General features: G+C 48.8%; 1 protein-coding gene across 1 annotated transcript; it reads left to right on the top strand.

The window, feature by feature from the left end:
- The first annotated feature begins 7,935 nt into the window (after window positions 1–7,935).
- On the top strand, window positions 7,936–20,005 carry GPR149 (G protein-coupled receptor 149). Its single transcript, XM_051781989.1, has 4 exons — window positions 7,936–9,378; window positions 10,276–10,468; window positions 11,073–11,419; window positions 19,197–20,005. The coding sequence occupies exons 1-4, from the start codon at window positions 8,434–8,436 to the stop codon at window positions 19,749–19,751; spliced, it is 2,040 nt and encodes a 679-aa protein (XP_051637949.1). The 5' UTR covers window positions 7,936–8,433; the 3' UTR covers window positions 19,752–20,005.
- The last annotated feature ends 1,257 nt before the right edge of the window (window positions 20,006–21,262 follow it).

Below are 21,262 nucleotides of genomic sequence, written 5' to 3'. Positions count from 1 at the left end.
TTGTAGCTTAGTCTGAGAATGTGTATAGCTGTTTTGTTACAGTAATGTGGTCTGTAAAGCAATAGTTGCTCTGTCAGTCTAATGAATGTGTTAATTAGTGACTGACTGAGCTGGGGAGGAGCAGCCCCTGGCTCTGCTGCCCTCACTGCCACCCTTCCTCCAGCCAGCTCCCACCACCCACCCCTGTGCTGCTTCCCACCCTGCTGAGGGGTGGGGCTGCTCTATTATCCCATCAGCAACTCACACAGTGTCCTGGGAAAGCTGCTTTTATCCATATCCCTTTGTCAGTGAGTGTGGGAATAGCCCTTGGTTGGGCTCAGTTGACCTGAGCAGCTCCTTTAGCTCCACTGCTACTTGTCATTTCTCAGTCGTTCTGCCCTCGAGCCCTTTGAAGTGAAGCTTCTTCACAGAACATTTCCAGGCTTTGTGGCACTGCCACGACTTCACAGACACTTGTTCCCCTTGTCCTGGCTGTGCCACGTGGAAGGGTTGTTGAACTGGAGTGGTTACTCTGCACTCAGGGTGTCAGGTGACCATGGCCCACTGGAAGGCTGCCCTTGGAAAAGGAGCATGGCTCGGGAGGAGGGGTTTGTGGGACTGTCAGCAGTGTTTGTTTTCCAGCCTCACACCTGTTGTGACTGGGGGATTTCATTTGAGAAAAAGCTACCTTGAGTGAAGAAATGCCCCAAACTCTCACTCTTCCCTGCCTCGGTCAGATCTGTTCAGCCCAATTTACCATTTAATCATGAAAATGAATGTGAACTCCATTGTACCCAGTGGTGGTGTGTTCCAGCCTTAGTTGTCATTTCTGTCACCCCTGTGAAGAGGTGACAAGGAGCAGAACTTGGCTTTTTTAGCATGAGCATGTGAGCAAGATCTCACAGAGTCATTTAAAGTGGAGAAGTTGTATCACCAATATAAATTTTCATGTAATTAAGAGAGATGGAAAAAAAACCCCAGAAATTCAAGTTGGAAAATGAGCCTCTCCTCTGTGCCAGGAGTCCTGGCAATGTGTGAAGACAAGGACAAACATTGCAATAACCTGATGCTCACCAGCCACCAAACTGGGACAGGAATGAAAACAAATGGGGAAATGGCCTGTTGTTGTTCTCACAGCTGAGGCTCTGTCCCGAATGTCCATCACCTGTATCTGTGTGTCCATCACCTGTATCTGTGTGTCCATCACCTGTATCCCTTCTCCTTCCCTGGCAGAGACTCCACTGGATACACTCCACAGTGCCAGAACCCTGGGACAAGTCACAGCTTAATGGCAAACCCAGAGCACTCCAAGGGTGCACTTCACAGAGGAAACCCCTTCAGTACCCCCAGTCACACTGTGCCAAATGCTTCCCTCCATCCTTCAGTTTTGCCTCTTTTTTTAATTGCTTCCTAAGTAAATTCAGTTAATTTAAGGAGTAAGGATTTCCCTATTTTGGAAAATGCTGTAGCCTCTTCCACATTCTGTTATAAATAGTTCAGGACTATCTCCAGCTGTTTTCCCGAGGAAGCCTTTCCTTGACTGCAGGAACCTTGGCTCCAGGGCCCTGGAATCTTTAGCAGCCCGTGTCTCCTGACAGGATGCAGGTTTCAGAGTGGCTGCTCTGAGATGCAGGTCTGAGAGCCATTTCTGGCATTACTGCATGTTCTGGGGAACTTTCTGCAGAGATTGGGTTCTGTGATTCCAGGGGCTGAGCTTGGGCTCTAGAAGTTGTTTTGATGTTCTCACTCTGCTTTTAGGGACATTACCCTGTGTTTGAGGAGGTAAAAATAGAACAAAAGCTGCTCGGGGTTGTCAGGAAGGACTGAACTCGATGTATCGGGGCTGAAGGAGGCAGAAGTGAAATGTGCTCCTGTCTCCCCAACCCTCACGTGATCTCCAGCTCTTGGCAGAGGTGGCTGTAGGTGATGGAGATAAATGTTTCTTTAACTGCTCTGTTTTGACCTTTACTTGGAAGTGCACTGGGTGTGCTGAGAATACATCAGCCTCTCTGTCTGAAGGCAGGGACATTTTACACCAGTGAAAATGAGGAGAGCCATGAACTGTGAATCCCTGAACAGTTACAAAGGCAACAAATGAGGTGGATATGAGTAGAATGAAAGTTAAAATTCTTAAACAGTGTCGTGTGAGACGCTGTAAAGCTTTGATTTTCTTCCTTTGATCATAACAGAACCTCCTCTCACACACCACAAATTCTTCTGTAACTGAACAATCCCATTTGGAATCCCAGCAAGGGCAGATGTTCAGAGTGAGAACGAATAATGACAATTAGTTCGTATTGGCCCATTGGAACAGGCAGCTCGTTCTGAGCACTAGTTTTGAGCTTTAGTGAGTTCTGAGGCTTTCTGAGTGAGTTCTGGTGTAGAAGACAACCACAGGTACTCCTTTCCTCTCCTGTGGCTTTGTCATTAACAGGGAAAAGGTTTCCTGCTTGTAAAGGTGCTCTGAGGGCTCTTTACATTCAGCACAAGGGTGTGACTTGTCAGAGGTGACAGAAAGTCATTCCTCAAACTGGATTCAAAGGAGACACAAGTCTGCACTGTATGAGTTTAGTTTATTCTTACTAATAAAATAATGGGTCAAATATTGGATTAAATAATGTCACAGTGATGCTGCTGAGAAGCCAACACTGGTTTCCTGGAGGAAATGCTACTGGAATAGCTGAATTTGGCAGTTGTGTACCTGGAGCAGATAACAGGGATGTGTGCTAAGTGTTGGGATACTGTGACTTTTACAAGCAATTGTATTCCAATGGGCGGAAGCTCTGGAATTGAGGAATATCCTGGTGTCCTACTACTTAGGAAACAGATAAGAAAAAATGAGACATTATGGAAAATCAGTGGGGATGAGGTTAAGTAGAAGTAAAAGTGTCCCCCCTTTTGCTCTGACACAAATACAAGCCCTGCCTGTGTGTTGTGGTGACAGGGAGAGTCCCCCCCAGTCCTCCCCACCCCGTGTGTGAGCAGGTGAGGGAAGGAAACAGCCATCACTGGTAGTGACTGCAGTGTTTGCCATCCCAAATGTAAGGACAGGCATTTTGTTCTTGGTTTGGAGAATGCAGTTTATAAAGGCAGGGTGGGTGTTTTCTGAGGTAAACAGTAAATAAGTGAAGGAGCTTTCTTTCCAGTGTTCTTGGCGTGTTGGGGAATTTGAACTTTCCTGCTGTAGGTGTTTCTGGGCAGTGGGATGAGGGGTGCAGGGGTGGGGGTGGGAAGCAGGACTGTGCAGCAGTTCCCCCCCCATGTGCAGTCCTTGGCCAGCTGCAGGCAGGAGCAGTGGGAATTTCTCACTGACGTCAACCCTCGGTGCTGACGCATCTGCCTCTCATTAACTACTCAAGATGGGTCATTACTCTTCCAGCAGGCAAAGAATTTTCTTTAATCCCCAAGCGTGAAGACAAGTGTTTGTTCATTTTCACTACAGATGTTCCTTCTGTTGTTTCACCTGCAACTTGTTTTGCAGCTTCCAGTTGCGTGGGGAAAACACGGGCAGTTGCTCTGCCTTTGAAAAGGCACCTGCTTCGATTTTTTCAGATTATGATGGCATTTCCACTGGAATCTGGCATAGCTGTTTTGTTTCTATTTTTCTACTTGAATGTCTTGTTTCTCTTGAATGTCCTCATAACATTTATACAGAGCAGTATTTACTGCCTGCTCCTGACTGTGGTGCTGCACTTGCATTAAACACCACAGGGATTGCTGCTCTGATCATGATGTGCACTTACCATTCCACAGGGACTGCAAGTTTTTCCATGGGAGGTAAGCAGACAGACATTTAGGATTCCTTCTCATCTGTCAGTGAACTTAGCAGTGCTCAGTGCTGAAATCCATCCTGTGCTTGGGCAGTTTGCAGCCCCCACTGTCACAGTGACCTTCGCTGTCCTCCCTGTTCAAATGTGGCAGTAGATAAAGGGTGTGACAGTTCTGAGAATCTGAGGAGAATGAAAAACTCTTCATTAATATTTCACTGGAGAGTGGTGATGTGAAATCACACAGTTACTGTCAGGAGTTCTCTTATCAGTAGGGAAAATGGGATGGGCTGGATCCGGCCATTGGCAGACGTTTTCTTGTAGAAAAGGATTAGGTGACAATTTCTGTTTGAACAGACTTTGGGGATGTTTTAAAGACTTGTTCTCACTGAACAAGGAGCCAGGCCAAATTTGACCAGCTCCCAGATTTCCTGGTGCCCATTGTTGAAGGTTAGAGATAGTCAGGGAGTGACACCAAAGCACTGCCCAAAGATCTTTGCTGTGTTCTCATTGGAACTGAGGACTGAGGGGAAGCTGGGCATTGTCAAAGAAATGTGAACCTGGGCACTGTCCCCTCCAAATAGGCAGGATGGCACAGAGGACACTGCCAGGGGCTCCAAGGCCAGTGATATCTTCACTTAAAAGGCTTTTGGCTGGTCATTCAGAGGCAGTGACACATGAGACACTAAAATAATAAGAGACTCTGATTCAGTTTAGGAACATTTTGCTACTGGATGTCGTCAAGTACTTGGTTGAGTGCAGGAGTGAATAATCCAAATTCTGTAATAAAACTACTGATAAAACAAAATCATCACTCCTTTTTCTAGAAAATAAATCTCTTTTCTGTCCCTTAAGGCTTGTTTTCTGTCATTTATGAGAAAAGAAGGCCTATTTTGCCACCTAAAGCAGCTTGCACCAAATAAGTTTTAATTTTCTCTAGACTGTGATCCTAACAACTTCAGGAATTCCAGTAGAAAAGGCTTTTGCCAGGATACTGAAAAGGGGGTGATCTAACTTAGGATCTGCAGAACAGGGTCTATCTTACCTGCTTTCCAGGCCCAAGGCATCTGGCAGCATCTGGGCATGTCATCCTGGGCAAAAACGGTTCCAGGTGACTAAAAATAATACCAGCACTCCACTCCCCAGAAAGTAGCCATTATCTTGGCCTTGGAGGTAAGTTTTCTAGGTTATCTCTCGGGTTAATAGTTGTGGGCTAAAGAAAGTGTCCTATTTGCATTCAATTTTGCACACATAGCAGTGAAGTTAAATTTAGTTTATCAAAAAAATACAGAAAACACTGTGTAAGCATCCAAATCAGGCTGGTTTGTGAAGCTCAGTAAACGTAAAGGAAGCAGCATTTTAGTCCAAGTGAGGAATTGCATCCTAATCACCCCTCAGCACATGAATATTTCATCAATACATGCTCTGCAAAGCAAACACCCTGGGAGGGGTTGCTGCTCCACAGCTCCTGATCTACTCAGCTTTTCCAGCACAAACTAGACTGTCACTGATGAACTCATAGCAATGTGAGCCATCCTTAATTTGTGTGGGAAAGAGTTGGGTAAAATAAAGCAGCACTAAGACTAAGAACACAAGTTCTGAGTCCTCTAGTGGCAGCATTTGGGTTGAGAGCTTTCAGTCTCATTAGAACTCCTTTTCATCCCAACTCCTGGGGCTGAATTTCCCAGTCTGCCCATCCCACCTTCCTTGGAGCTGAGTGGGGGACAATGTACTGAGGAAGAAAGGCTGGGAAGGGCGAAGGAGGACTGAGACAGCCCAGCCCTGGCACTGTGGGCAGGCAGTGGAACGTGCCCTCAGTGCCACACGTGGCTCCTGCATCCCCGATTCTGTCACTTGGAGACAGTCCTCACATACAGCTGATTTTCTGCTGCTTCCACACGGGGTCAGAGCTGGGGCACTCAGAGCATGTGCCTTCCTTTTTCACTGCCTCCCTTCAGAAAGGGATAGCTCTTTCTTCCCAGCAGGTTGGGCTCTCCAGTTGCCCCTCTCTGTGCAGGGTCCCTCAGTGCTGTGGTGGCACAGCCTGCACAGCTTTGCCTCTTCCCCCAAACCCCCCATTCCCTGGGCAGCACCCAAACCAGGAGTGATTCCAGAGTCAGAGCTGCTGCAGCCCAGCCCTAATGAGCACAGGAGGAAAATCATCATCTAGGTCTAATGGAATTAGTCCTGATGTACATTGCTCCAATTGCTCCAAATGGGGCAGTGTAGGAGTATCTGCTTTTATTGGAAGCCACAAGTGATTTAATTCTCCTGAGGCAAATAACAAGATGGAAGAATCAGCTGTAATTTAACCATCTTGTATCTGAAAGTGATATCTGAGTCCCATAGACCAAAAATGGACATTTCTTCAGACATCTTTTTTAAACTCCCTAGAAAAAAATTAAAACATTTTATTTCACATGCTATTGAGGAATACATTCCAAGACTTTAAGAAATTTTATATAGAGATATATTTTAGCCTAGCACAGACCTTACATTACCGTCTGTAATGAACTATTTGCACAGCTGCTGTAATAACCACATCTCTCTTCAGTGACAAAGGGAAGCAAAGCTCCAAGTCAAAGCTTAGCTTAGTGCAAGGTAAGAAAGTAGAATGTGACTCATACACTAAATAGGATACAATTTTAATAACATACTTGTTGGCTGTATTTTATGGCTGGAGACTACTTGATTCTCTTCATAAGCATTTCTGAGCTGTTACATGGAGTGTCTCAGAAATGCTGTCCCAGTCTGTCAGCAGTGCTGACCCATCCTCTGGGGAGCTGTCGTTGTGCAGGGCTGTGTGAAAAGAGACCACAGGGGAGACCTCCACCCCAGTGTGTTTTCTCTTGGGAATAATTCCTTAGAAGAATTCACACCAGAGAAGGAAGGGAAGAGGCAGGAAGGACCTCACTGTGCAGGTTCCTGCCTGCCCCAGCCCAGCAAGGAGAGCAGAGCAGTCCCTGCTGTCCTGCACCCTCCGGGCTGTGCCTCGGGGCAGTGCTGTCCTTCCTCCTGGCTCCCTGACCCGGCCTGGCCTCCCCGCCCTCCGGGGGGCCCTGCACGGATTCCAGGGAACCTCGGGAGGGAGATTACCATGGAAAAATAGTGCTGCTGTAAATGGGGAAAGATTACAGTGTAAACTCATCCTGGAGATCAGAAGTCTGACAGGTTTATTTGCCCCAGCCACAAGAGAAGTTTGAGAGCCCACAGCTCACTGGACGTGCAGGTCACTGCCTGCACAGCTGTGGGGACAGTCCTGCTGCTCTTTGTAGAGTTGCTTGGTTCTTACTGCAACTCAGTTTTCCCTTTAGTTTTGAGATGAAAATGCTCTTTCTGTACATTTTTCATTGGAATTTATCAGTCATATTAAAAAAAAATAAATGAGAAGGGGAGCTGCTTGAATTCATCACTCCAAGACCTTCTGTTGGTAACTGTTGTAACCAGAGGAAGTAACATCTCACCCTATTGTAAGTTATGGTAAAAACTGCCACAGAGCAGTAGCAAGGTGCAATTCAGATAATAAAATACACTGTGTGGGAAGATAAACTGAAGTGAGTAATACGTCACCTGCCTCAAATGGGCAAGGCAATAAATAAAAGTGACTTTCTTCCAAGAACACTGATGAACGTTTAATTCCAAACACAAACGGGAGGCACAGGATGGGCTGTTCCCACCAAAGTGTCCAAAAAGCTGCAGAGAGGCAGAGAATTGAATAAGGCAAGGGCAGTGAGGTGTGTCAGGAGGAAGGTACTGAGGGAACTTGTAAGAAGATTTGTGGTTGCTCTCTGCCATCGAGGCTGTTGGACACCCAGGGCGAGTGATGGCTGAGGGTACAGGAGGACAATTTTCCAGCCTCTGATGCAGCTCCGGTTGGAATCACGTGAGGAATTAGAGTTTACAGATCCAGGTGCCCAGGGTAGTGACCCCGGGCTCCCTGTACACAATCCCTGCCGGCAGTGGAAGGTGTCCCTGGCTCCGTGGGGATCGGTGGTGCTGGAGCGGAGCGGCCCCTCCTGCAGCCCCTCCTGTGCCCTCGCCCAGCCCGGAGCACCACCAGCAGCATTCCAGCCGAGCTGCACGGCCCGGGAGCAGCCTCGGGATTTACGGGAATGACATCCGCGGCTGACATCAACTCGCAGCATTTGCATTGGATTCCGGTGTGCTCGGAGGTGGGGCTTGGCGGGGACTGCTCCAGGCTCCGATCCAGCCGGAGGGACCTGGGAACATCCTCACTCCCGGCTCTCCATCCTGCACCGGCTCCTCCCTCCTGCAGCTCAGGCAGCGCAGGGTGAGTCCAGCAGCCTCTCCTCCTACTATGAGTCTCCAGGAGCTACTACAGCTCGAACAGCCCTGGTGCTGTGCCCTCGGTCCAGCCCGGCTCGGGAGCAAGGCACGGTGTGGGTGTCGTCAGGAGGAACGGCTCGGGCTTACCTGGAGAGCCTTAATGAACCATCTTCCAGCACGGAGAGGATTTTGAAGAGTTGCATTTTTTCCAGCACCTTTGGTACTTCATTGTTGCCTGGTTTTTGTTCTGGTTATCAGGGGTGCTTTCACCTGAGTATTTCTTCATCGGATGCCACAAAAGAGTGTCTAGGAAAACAAAGAAACTTGTGATGTGGAGCTGACAGTGCTGGTTTCAGCCAGTGAAAACTTGCCGAGTCAGTGAGAAGGCAAAGAAAAAGGAATGCCAAGGACAATGTCAGTGATGCCTGGTAATTTGTCACTCAATGGGACGAGCTTCTTCAGTGAAAATTCTGGCATCGAGGACAAACCCAGTGAGCAGAGGACTTGGAATGTCTTTCTGTTCTGCTTGACTCTTACCATTGCATTCCCAGCCCTTCTGAGCAGCATTTATTCAGTAGTTTCCCTGCTGAAAATGCAGAACAAAACCACAGTGTCGATGATTGTGACCTCCTTGGCAGTAGATGATTTGATCAGCATCATGCCACTGATTATTTTCATGCTCATGCAGTGGTCGAGTGAAGGCCTCCCCCAGCCTCTGTGCACCACCTCAGCACTTATGTATTTATTCCAGGGCATTTCTAGCAACCTGAAAGGGTCACTTTTAGTTTCTTACAACTTCTACACCATCAACACGGCTGAGACGCTGAGCTGCAGCCCTTCCAAGCGTCGTGTGAGCGTGGTATGGGCCATCCTCATCACCTGGATTGTGGGTTTGCTGATCTGCATTCTGCCCCTCTGCGGTTGGGGCCGGTACATCCCCACCTCCTGGGGCTGCTTCACCGACTGTGCCAGTTCCTACATCCTGTTTGTGTTCCTTGTGTACTCCCTGTGCGTGTCCCTGCTGGCAGTGCTGGCTGTGCCCCTCACTCACCAGCTGCTGTGCTCGGCTGGGCCGCAGCTCTCACACACCGACTACCTGGAGGTCCCTGGAGGCTTCACCTCCCCCGGGACACCCGCGGCTGCCCCGGCGCTGTCCCCGCTGGACCCCGTGGATAAAGCCCTGCAGCACTGCCAGGACTCGGGGGCAGTTTTGGGCAAGGGCGTGGCCGGGAGCGGTGCCCTCATGAGCAACTCACAGAGCAGGAGCTCCACGGTGGGCTTTGCCCAGAAACGGTTCTCGCTGATCCTTGCGCTGACCAAAGCTGTTCTCTGGCTCCCAATGATGGTAAATTGTCAGCTCACTGTCCAGTGTTCACTCACATTTCAGTGGGATGTGGCCTGAGGGCCGTGGATTGAAACAGATGAGCGGTGGCCATGGCAGTTGTTCTTACAGTATAGTTGTACCAGCAAAAGTCCTTTCCAGCAGGTCTGTGCCACTGCGTGAGTTTAACTGGTGGCCAGTGGGTTTGGCAGAACTTTGTTCACAGGTCTGATACTCTGTTGTCACATCATTCACCAATAAAGGGGGGAATAAGGTCCCAGTTTGGTGTTCCCAGCTCTGTGATGAGGCATCTGCTCAGCATTTTGGGGTCTGGGAATTGTGCCAAGCTAATGGCCCCTCCTCACAGCTCTAGGTCCCCTCCTTTGGCAGGTGGGTTAAAAAGCAGGAGTTTGTTAAGAAAATGTGGTTTGTTTCTATCTTTGTAACCCCTGTAGTACTGGGGGTGGGAGGAGTGCTGTCCATGGATGTGCATTTGGGAACAGTGCAGTAGAAAGGGCCCTGCTGAGAGCAGGGGACACGGGTCTGGGGCAGTGTTAGCACTGCCCTGGGCTGTGCACAGACTCAGCACCTGAGCTGGGGGTCCTCAGTGCCACAGGAGGGGCTGAGCCAGCAGTCCCTGCTGAGCTGCTTGGGTTGGGAGCTGTTTAATAGTGCTCAGCATCTATATTTAGCTTCAGCAAGGGTTTTTCTGAGAACTGCAGAGCGAGGGGAAGGGCAGTGAGGGTGTTTGCTCTGCTCTCTTTGGAACCAGAATCGTTGTGCTCAGCAAACACTAATGACAACCTGTGTCTTACAGCTGTGTCGTGTTCATGGCGAGATGTTCTCTTTATTCCTGGAAGTGCCTGAAGTGATTCTCATGTGCCTGAAGTGATACAAATTTCCAAATGCTCTGCCTTGCAGGTACAGATGGTTGTCCAGTACATCACTGGTGTGCAGAGCCTTGTGTTTGAGGCCCTGAGCTTCCTGCTGAGCGCGCTGGCTGCCACGGCCACCCCGCTGTTCGTCCTGTCAGAGCACTGGCTGCACCTGCCCTGCGGCTGCATCGTCACCTGCAGGAGGGAGCCCTGGGCAGGGCCTTCAGGAGATCTCACAAGTAAGTGTGGAAGGGTTGCCTGGGTGTAACAGGGGATGCCACACCTTCCCTGGTAACCTCCTTGGAACCTTCTAGAGCTCTGTTTTTCTCTGGGTCTTATGTAAAAACAGCTGGACAAATGGGATGGGTCGGTTGGAGGGGACCTACAGAACTCAACTGCATGAGTTAAGGGCTAAGGATTTCTGAGGATGTGGGGGTTGTTTCCCATTCTCTGGAGTGAAAGTCCTCTAACATTAGTGGATGAATTCCTGACATCTGCTTCATGTTTAGGGAGAAAGAGCTCCTGACTCCTAGAGAGAAGCCATCCCCTGTGCATGGCTTTCACTTGCTTTAAACACACTCTCCAGGTGCAGAAAGGCTTGTGCTGCCACTGGTGCCCTTTTAGCACTTCCCTGGATAGAATGCAGTTCATCCACAAGGCAGTTTTTTCTTAGAAGTCTTTCTTCTCAACAGTTCATTCTGTTTATGGACAGAAAGTTGGCTGTTTGTAGCAGTGGTTGGATAATTTATTCCACGTTCAGTGTGTTGTTTTCACTGTGTGTGTAATCTCATTTTTCTTCTCGGTCTTGACTCTCAATATGATGTTTCCTCCCTTCCTGCTTAGCCAAACGCAGGGGTTTTGAGTTCAACCTGTCCTTCCAGCAAGGTTATGGAATCTACAGAATATCCCAGGAGAACCACCCCCACCACAGCAGTGATGGTAAATCCACGTCCTGCCACAGCCTGGTGGGCTCTGACTGCGAGGCCCCGGAGCCTGGCAGAGGGAGTGGTGGTGGGCCTGGGCCCAGCCCCCCGTCTGCAGGGGCCTGCAGGGGCGAGCAGGGCACACACTGTGACCCACCAGCCATCCCTGAAGGACCAGAGTGGAGGTTGTCCCACGAGGAAAGCCATAAACCTGAGCTCACGGATTGGGAATGGTGCAGGAGCAAATCCGAGAGGACCCCTCGGCAGGTAAAATTGGGATTTACCCCATTCTTTTCTGATAATAAGAGTTACCTTATAAAACAAGAATGATTTTTACTTACATTGACCTTTCTATTAGTCCTGTTGGCAGTGTAGCTCCTTTTAGTAAAACTCTTACTTAACATTGTGTGATGTTTAGTAACCACAGACCTGTTTGCAGATGCTGATCCTACAACAATTTCTCACTTTTATTCTTAATCTTGGAGTTTTCTAATTACTATTTTGTGTGCACCAGCATGATTTGTATATGGTAAGAGTTGAGTATGAGTGATGCTGGTTCATCTTAGTGAATAGGAAGATCTCTCCAAAAGATGACATTTTCAGGGGTATTTCCAAGCATCTGGTGACACTTTTTGGGTGGGGGAAAGGCAGAATCAAACCTGAATGTGCACTGTGGCACTCAGTGGACATTTGGCATTACAGTAGGTGGGAGTGGGGTAAGAACCTTTGTCAAGTCCACAAGACAGGAGCTGTAGAAGGCTTTAGGTTGGAAAGGACCTCTGGAAGTCACCTAATCCAACCTCCTGCTCCAAGCAGGGTGACTCCAAGCTTGATCAAGTTGCTCTTGACTTTTGCACATACATAGGTGAGGTGTATTTTCCATCCCAGTAAGGGAATCCCACTCCACCTGCTGAACACAAGTGTATGATCCGAGTCAGAGTAGGAATGTGTCTGCTATTTCAAATTGGACTGACCATCCCTTTCATCAGAAGCTGGGGTTCACTCTGTTGCAGTGAGCAGAGATGAACTTCTGCCTTTGGGGGCAAAAGAGGGGATGATTCAGCCTGGTTTTAATCTACCAGTTCTTGCTGAGGCCTCGTGTGCCATGTACAGTCTGGTTAATAAAGTCACTATATCAATAAGTTCATAACTGTGGCTCCTCGCAGGAATTTCCAGATGGTGTTTAAAACAAATAGTAATAATTTCCTTTCCCATTTCCTGTGGCTGCCAGTTCAGGTTGCAGCCCTGTGACTCCCCTGGCAGCAGGTATGAGCAGCTCTTGGTGCAGCACCTGGCAGTCACTGCCTGGGGATGCTTTCTGTGCCCTGGGGCTCTGTGTGTCCCTTTTGGACATACCCTTCCCTACTTGCATTACAGGGAATCACCTTTCATCTTTTTCTGACCTTTCCCAAGGTATAACCCTGTGTGCAGTTCCCAGGCACTGAGGCTCCTGTGGGGTGAAAGTTCAGGCTTTGGAGTCACAGCTCTCCCAAGTTCTGACATTCAGCAGGAGCTGCCAGAGCTTCACAGCTGACATTTGCTTTGCTGCTGGGAAAGGGCAGGGTGTGAAACCCAGCAAGCTTGGTAAAAAAAAACTTCATTGCATTGCTCAGGTGCATGGTGAATAAAAGATCAATTTGTGCCACACGTTAAATCAGTTGTAAACCATCCTGGTATTCATCCTGTCTGATGTCCTGAAGTGTCTGAGAAAAGTCACTTTGTTCTCATCACTGCATTTCTCATGTGTGTTAAAAGAGGAGTCTGTCCCTGGCATTGAGTGGCCATGTCCTTCTGCAGGAGGTACAGGGGTTCTTAGAGGGTACCCAGAGACAGGTGTCGTTACCAGAGTGCTTCCAGCTTCCTTTTCACTAGGACAACCTGTAAGAACTGGCAGGAGGAGGAGGAACGTGGCTGCCCAGCTCAGCTCCTGGGTGATGTGGTAGATGAGTCCTCCCGTGCCCAATTCCCAGCCAGCTGGGAGGGGTGGCCTGTCCAGCTGCCCTGCACGGCTCCCCTGCCTCGGCTGCTCCAGGGAAACCAGGGCTGGGAAGTCTCTTTGTGTTGGGAAAGCAGTATTTTGTATTCTGTTGTTTTCAGACCGTAAATAAGCCGGGGAAGGTGCCAGTGAGTTTGGTTGGGCTGTTTGAAGAGCAGGGTGCCAGGCAGTACGTGGGATGCTTTGGTTTCCTGCTGAAGCCCTGGAGGGTGGCCCTTCTTTGGGGTGATAATACTCATGTCACAGCTGGTTGTCTCCTCATTGTCTGTTCTGTGAGTAAAGAGTTACTCCATCCAAGTGATTTCTCTGGAACAGAAGTGGCATGAGGGAGAATGAGGCAGCAGAGTTTATTTAATACCTGTGGAGAGTGGCTGTAATTGAGAGGGAGAGAGAAAATGGTACTTGTCATTTCTAACTCTGCTCGGCTGCATTTTTGAAAAAATACCTTTAACATCTCATAAAATACCCATGTATCTCCCTTCCTAAGGAGATGGAGTGTAAATATGTCATGTCTTTTTTGCCTGCACTTAAGTGCCTTCAGGCAACACAAATCTCCAGGCTGGCAGTGTGTTCCAGGCTTGCTTGTTTTTTCTCTCTCACTCAGTACCTCATCTGAGGGTTGCCTCAAGCAAACTCTTTGAAGAGACTCTGTACAGAACCTCTTTCTGTGCCCTGCAGGGAAAGAGGGGGAGGCTGTGTAAGTGACTTCTGTGAGGAGGAGAAGTTTGTTTGACATGATAAATACTCAGGATGTCCCTCACTCCAGGAAAGTTGTGAACATTGCAGCAAACATCAGGCACAGCACAGAAGCTCAGTCAGGAATGGCCTTGCAGGTTCTCTTTGGTCCATCTGTACCAGCAGCTGATGCTCTGCCCTGCTGTTCCCATCGGGGCTCTTCCTGAACGTGGTGCTTGGAACCTGGTTCCTGCTTTCCAAGGAGGCTCCTGTGGCTGGAAAATCAATTTAACAGTTTACCATCATCTCCTGGCTTCGCTCCCCATGGGACAGAGGGGTGTGTGCTCCATGTGAAGGGAGAGAACAGACCATGCCTCAGGCAAAGTCGATACCCCGCTGTCCAAGGGGCCCTTGTGCCTTGTCCCTAATGCCACTTAATGGCCTGGGAGTTACAGGACAACTGGGACACCTGCCCATAAACCATTACAGTCCAGGCTGATATGGGCTTGTTTTTTAAAGGCTTGTGCTGTTCTTCAGCACAGTTTTCTGCATTGTATTTTCCTGGTAAGCAAACCCACCACTTGGTTTAAGTTCGCATGACAGCTCGTGGTGTGATGCTGGCAGAGGCACCCAGAACCTTTTTGCAGGACTGGCAGTACCTGTCACATGAACTTCATGGAGTGTGATGAAAAGGGTGAGGCCCAGTTCCATAGGGGTTACAGGAGAGAGGAGTGTCAGCAGATCCTCTCCTGTCCCAGCAGTGACCGAGGGAGCTGGGCCAGACGTGCCAAGCTCTGATTTCTGTACCCACCACAGGCAGAGGACTCCCATGAAGCCCAGGAAGGAGGAGAGCCCTGGACTTACCTGGGCAGCCTCAAATCCAGATCCCTCTGAGCTGTGTCCAAGCTGCACCCACTGGGGTTCACTAAGGGTGCCAGGGGGGAATTGTTTGTGGAATATTGCAGGGCTTTCTGTTGACCTCAGTCCCTTCAGCCCCAGACAGCTGAGTACAGAAGCTCTGGCCTGGAGATGCAGGTGACCTTACCTGGATGCTCTGTTGCACTTTCTGTTCCTGGTCCATATAAATAAAAGTCTGTCTGCACTGGGCAGGCCAATGGCAGGTGCTGGGCTCAGGTCACCTGAGGTGAGCTTGTCTGTTCCTGTCATAGCCTGTTGGTTCTGCATTTACTGCAGTCAGCCTCTGAAGAGGCAAATCATTGCAGTAATTAATTTCACTGCAGCCAATTTTAATTTTTAGGGAAGTGGAAGACTAAGCTTCTATTTTAAAACAAACAGAAAATTCATTGTCTCTGGAAAGAGACATTGAGATCCTTACTGGAAACATTCTAAAAATAGATCTTTTCAGCTCAAGCTGTGTTTCACCAAAGTAATCAGGAATGCAGACTCCTTGGAGCTGACTTCAGCTTGCTGGATTTTGTGTTTGGGGAGGCAGAATGGCCCGGTGGGGGTGACATGGGACACAGCAACCCCTGTCAGCTCTGGGGCTGCCACTGTGCCCTCAGTCCCTCTGGGACCTCACACCAGGGCTTTGCTGCCTCTGCCAGAGACACAGACTCCAGTGTCACCTGTGCTTGGCTCTGACACTGATGTCACACCTGTCTCCTTATTCCAGGGCCTGTGATTTGTGAGGAAGTTAGGGATGGTGAGGGAAGGTCTTGCAGAGCACCTTGTGCTTGAGTCCCTCACCAGGCACAGGTAGAACCAGCTGTGGTGCCTCAGGATGTCCCACTTGGCCTCCAGCTGCTGCTCCAGGAGGCTGTAGGTCTCCCATCAGTCCCCTGTTATATGTAAAGGTGTTCTGAGGACATCTTGAATCCTCTAGGGCATCTCTGATGGCACCACACAACCCTGTCTGGGCAGCAGTTTAGGGTCTGAGCTCAGTCAGGGGGGCAGCTCCTGCCCAGGTGCACTGGAGTGGCCTCCAAACAATTTTTCTTCTCCCCCCCATCGGGTAGGCATTCTAGGCTGTAGGCATTTCCTTTCTTACCCTAGTTAAGCTTTTGTTTCTGCATTGACTTTCACTGTTTCAACAGCAGTTTATTCTCTTTAAAATCAAACTGAGCTGGGAGCTACGGGAGCCACCACCCAGGGCATGTGGCTCTGAACAGTTTATTTCTGATTTCAGTTGTTACCAAGCATTACCCAGCTAAGGATCCACCTGACACAGAGTCAGCTTTGCTCTCAGGAGATGGAGGATTGATCGATCACCATGGTTGGAGATTAGAGCTGTTCATGCTTTTCTTTCCCTGCTCTGCAGTCATTTGCTCCCTGAAATAAAAAAATTCCAGGAAATCCCAGGAACTGTGTGCTTATCCAGCCTGGATGATGGTCTTTGTAGGTGCTAAGTGCTGGAGAAATTGGACTACTGAGTTTAAGGTCCTTAGAACAGGGATGAATCCAGTTACACTTAATATAACGTGAAAAGTGTGTCAAAATGTTTGGTATTAGAAATATTAATGTCAGCCTTAAAGGATGGCCAGGCTTCCTCCAGCAGAATAAACTCTTCATCACTTGTAAACTAGAGTTTGAAATGGTTCTGAACATCACCTGTGAACACACCACAAGCAGAATTCAAAGCTGACTGCAGTCACATTCCTTTTCCAGTAAGCCCCCAGCTCTGCAGGTTACTGATGGGCTCCTGCAGCCCCCAAAGGGAAGCAGAGGGAATGCCACACACCCTTGGGAGGCACTTCCCAGCAGGGAGAGTCAGGCTCTGCTTTGGCAAGTGAGGAAATTAAGATTTTCATGTGTATTTGGCAGCTTAATATCCTTTATTAATATTTGATGTAATTATAAGTGTTTCATGGCAAACCAGGCAGAAAAGGGTGGGGTTCTTTGGTTTCTGCCGGTTTGCAAGGAGAAACACAAGAACAGATTCTGCAAAAATTACCTTCCCCTTTCTCTCCCCTTTCCTTCCCCTTCCCTCCCCCTTCAGGAAAACCATAGGGATCAAGAACATTTTTTCTATGCAGGAAAGGCCACAGAGTTTCTGGATTCTGTTTCTAGGATAATTTAAAAACTAAGTCAGATGGCTCTTGGTGGGCCCTCCCTCACTGCTTTGGGCATTTCCAAAAGGAAACCTTTCTGCCAGGGGCATTCCCAGCTGCTGTGGGGCTTGGATGGGTCAGGAGCCTCCCCCATGGACAGTGTCCTCCCCTATGGACAATATCCTTCCCTAGGGACAATATCCTTCCCTAGGGACAATACTGTCCTTGGTGAATCCAGGCTGAGCTCTGTTCAGGCAACTGGAATGGGGCAGGGGAGCCCAGTCCTGACCCACAGTAATGATGAGGAAGGTTTTGGCTCGTGGCAGCTGCAGCTGCCTCCTGTCTTCTGTGAAATCTGGCAGGTGGATAATGTAATTAAATAATGAAAGGATCTGTTTATCAATTATGCAGAGATTTCTCTGCTCAGAATGCAGCAGCACTCCGCAAGGAACAGGGACATTTGTGATTTATTTCGTTGGGATTTTTTGTCCTTGCTTGTTAGGAATGCATGTGCTGGTACATGGAGTTCTCCAGTGAAATCCCTGTCCCAGCTTCTGACAGAACATTCTCTGGGCAGGGGCTGCACAGGGGGATGTCCTGGGATGGGACAGGATGGACACAAATCTCCACAAACGGGAAAACCTGGCAAGGGAAGGGCCAGGAGGGAAAGGAAGCAGCACGGCCTTGGAGATCCTTCAGCATTCCCAAGGGATGAATATATGTATATTGTTATTATATATGATGTGTATTAGGCAACATTTAGACTGGCAGCTTTGTGTCTCTGTGCTGCAGAGCTGCACAGCCCAGCCCTGCAGAGGCACAGCTCCCAGGCAGTGCTGGGCTGCAGCTCAGGGGGTCCTGGCTCATGTTTTGGGGTGTTCAGTTCAAGTTGGCCTCTACAGAAAGACAGTGATTTTGGCTTCCAGAATGGTCTGTGTGCAGAATGCTGTGATTTTGTTAGTTGAAACATCTGAGCATTTCCAAATGGAAACCTTTCAACACTGCCAGAAATCAAGAAATTAATTGTTAAAAGGTAAATACTGTATAGAATCCCAGAATGGTTTGGGTTGGAAGGGACCTTAAAGTCCATCCAGTCCCACCCCTGCCATGGGCAGGGATACCTTCCACTAGCCCAGGTTGCTCCAAGCCCTGTCCAACCTGGCCTTGGACACTTCCAGGGCTGGGGCAGCCACAGCCTCTCTCATACTTGTAGGTATCTGTGTATGTGGATGTGCAGGGAAAAAGTATCTGTAAGTGGAGGAAGAACCAGAACAGAGTGAATTTTCAATCTGCTGTGTTGAAGCAGAGAAGTGTCTGATCCTTCCTTCAACTCTCCTGGCTGAGAGTGAGTGAGGTCTCTGGAAGAAAAGTCTTCCCTTCCCAGGATCAGAACAAGGCTCCCTTGGCCCGTGGAGTTGCCATGGATACCACCCTGGTGTGGGATGGATGATGCCCTCCAGCCTGGGGTGTCCTTGTGCTGTGCTGCCAGTCCTGCTGGAACTGAGGGAGAAAACGAGCTTAATGCTGGAGTTGGAGGGAAAGTTGTTCATTTTATTTAGGATTATTGGTGATGATCTCTGTGTGTCTGATCTGTTGCAAAACTGCTAAGACACAAAAGGTGCAGAATGGCACTTTGGTTGAAAAGACAGGGTTTGCTTTATTTCATAAAGCTCTTTACCTTTGTGCCTGGTTCCTGCTTGCAGTGTCCAGGCCCCAGAGCCAGAGCACGGTGTTGTTGGGCACAGTTTGCAGGGACAGGTGAATTCTCTGCTTTAGAAACAGGTGAAGGTGTCTGGAATTGAGCAGTGTTTCTACTGGAATTGTTCTAGTGGAAAATGATGGAGTTCACTGCCTCCCTGGTCAGTAACTGCACAGTGATGTGGAGGACTTGATGCATCTTTTTCACTTCTAACAGTAAACACTGATTTCTCAAGAGAAAACAGACTTTTGGAAAGAGCCACTAAATCATTGGGAAATGTCTTATTCTGCAGAGCTGGCGTGTTCATCGCAGTGTGTCAGGATTGCTCATTCTCCCTGCAGGTGCCTCAGACATCCCCTCCATTTTCCTGCTGTTCAGCCTGACAAATCCACAGTGGTTTATTAAGCAGGACCTTGCACTGAAGGAGTCAGCTTTTATTTCATATTCTGTAGATGTCCTATTGAGTCACAGCCACTTGGGACTTCACTTTTTATACTAGGGCGTGTAACTTCTTTCTGCTCTTTCAAGTCATAAGTACCAGGTATCTAAAATTCTGCAAGGAAAAGGCAGTAAAATAAATTAACAAACTGAGCATAATTGGCTTATTTACAATGGATTCTGACTTGAAACCCTGGCCTCAGGTGACGGTCCCTGTTTGTGTTGCAGCGCTCGGGCGGGGCCCTGGCCACCCCTCTGTGTGCCTTCCAAGGGACTGTGTCTCTGCAGGCTCCCACCGGGAAGACCCTCTCGTTATCCACGTACGAGGTGAGCTCCGACGGGCACAAAATCACCCCCATGGCCAAGAAAATCGAGGTGTTTCGGTCCAAGAGCGTCGGGCACGAGCCCAGCCCGGAGGGGTCCCCTCACACCAACGTTAAGATTCATCTGGAGGTGCTGGAGATCTGTGACAATGAGGAGGCCCTGGACACCGTGTCCATCATCAGCAACATCAGCCAGTCCTCCACCCAGGCCAGGTCCCCCTCCCTGCGCTACTCACGGCGGGAGAACAGGTTTGTGTCCTGCGAGCTGGGGGAAAGCGCCTCCTACTCCCTGTTCATCCCGTGCCACAGCCCCGGCAGGGACATCAGCATCTCCATCCCCGACACCGTGGAGGGCCATCGCAGCAGCAGCAGGCAGCACGTGGGCACGGGGCACCAGGAGGAGATCCAGCTGCTCAACAAGGCCTACAGGGAGCGGGAGGGCCAGGGCAGCAGCGGCTGAGGGGGTTCTGTGCTCTGCAGCTGCTCTGCCACTGCTCCCCTGGGCTCCAGGTGCCCACACAAATGCAGGGGCAGCTGGCTTTTCCTAACGTGAATTTTATTTGGGTACACTGTTAAATCCATTCAAACTGTTAATGCTCTGTCAAGGGGATAACAAACGCTCAAGTGCTTTACGGCTTTGCATAGTGAATTTCAAGTTATTTATTTATATACTATTTATTTGAGGAACATACATGTCTAGAGGGAATCCTAAATAAAGTCTTACAGTCCAGCTTTGGTGTTTGTTGGCACTGGGTGCTGTGTCTGTGGGACCCTGAGGAAATGAGGGAGCAGCTCCACAGCTGGGAAGTTACAGTAGTGTTGACTCACTTGCAGTTCTTTTCAGCTTCTAAATCAAAAAAATCCTAAAAATATTTGAATTTATATTTCCTTTAGAATGTGTGTTTTTCACGGTGTTAAAGGAGATGATGGAAATGCAGGAGGTTCGTGCATGGAGATGGAAATTGCTCTGGCAGCAAAATCCCACTGGTTTCAAACGTGAGCACTGCTTGGGTGTCCAGATACACTGTCACGGATTGTTACTGGAGCAAACAGGAGCAAACTGTCAAAACCACCCAAGTGACTCAGCACCAGGCACGTCTCTGTCCTGGACATCTAAATAACAGAACCAGAGGTAACCACTGCCCCAGTTTAGAGGCACCTCCAGGCTAAAGGGGGTCGGGGAGACCAACTTGTCTATATGTGGGTGCATAAGCCACTTTGTGAGGGGAAAAGAGAAAAGAAAATAGAAATTTCTAACTTGAGCACCTGCTTCTTCTCCCTTCATATGGCCAAGTGCTGGAGTGTTGGACTGACTGTCATCAGCTGTGGGCAGACAAAAAAGAGAGAATGGTTTCCTTTGGAAGAAGCAATCCTTCAACTGGATATTGAAAGTCAGTATGTGATACTGTGTGTCAGAGATCTAAATGCTGGAAATCCTGAAATGTGAGTAAATCACACCAACAAGGGAGAAAAGGCAAGAGAATACATAAAGAAATTAAGTTGAAGAAGCATTTACAGCTGCACAGTGGTGTTCAGGAAAACAAAATGTTAATTCACTGTTGTAAGAGTAATACTGATGTGAATAATTCTCCCTAATTTAAAAGGTTGAACATCCCACTCCGGAGAACCTGGGCACGGTGTATCCCACACACGAGTGATCAGCCCACAGACCCAGAGCAGGGGCTATTTAAATATGTGTATTGTCTTTTATAAAAGAAACTATAGGAACAGTCCCCGTCCCAGAAAGGGCACGAACCCTGTATGTGACGATGGAGACCAATATTTAGTGTAGCCTTAAAATCTCCTTGCAGCTTGAAAGCCTACAAAGATCAAACATCAAAGAACATCCTTTTTTTAAAAAAATGTTTACATATTCCCGTTTTGCCGGGCGGGGACTCGAACCGGTGTCCCCGCGGGTGCGGGACTCGAACCCGAGTCCTGCGGCGGGCGGAAGTGCGGCGCGGCCGGGGC

The sequence above is a fragment of the Manacus candei genome, unplaced genomic scaffold, assembly GCF_025592945.1.
Source record: "Manacus candei isolate 608988 ecotype Guabito, Panama unplaced genomic scaffold, ASM2559294v1 h1tg000015l, whole genome shotgun sequence".
NCBI classification, from domain to species: domain Eukaryota; kingdom Metazoa; phylum Chordata; class Aves; order Passeriformes; family Pipridae; genus Manacus; species Manacus candei.
Note: the sequence above shows the minus strand (reverse complement) of the source record. Positions and strands in the feature narration are given on the sequence as shown.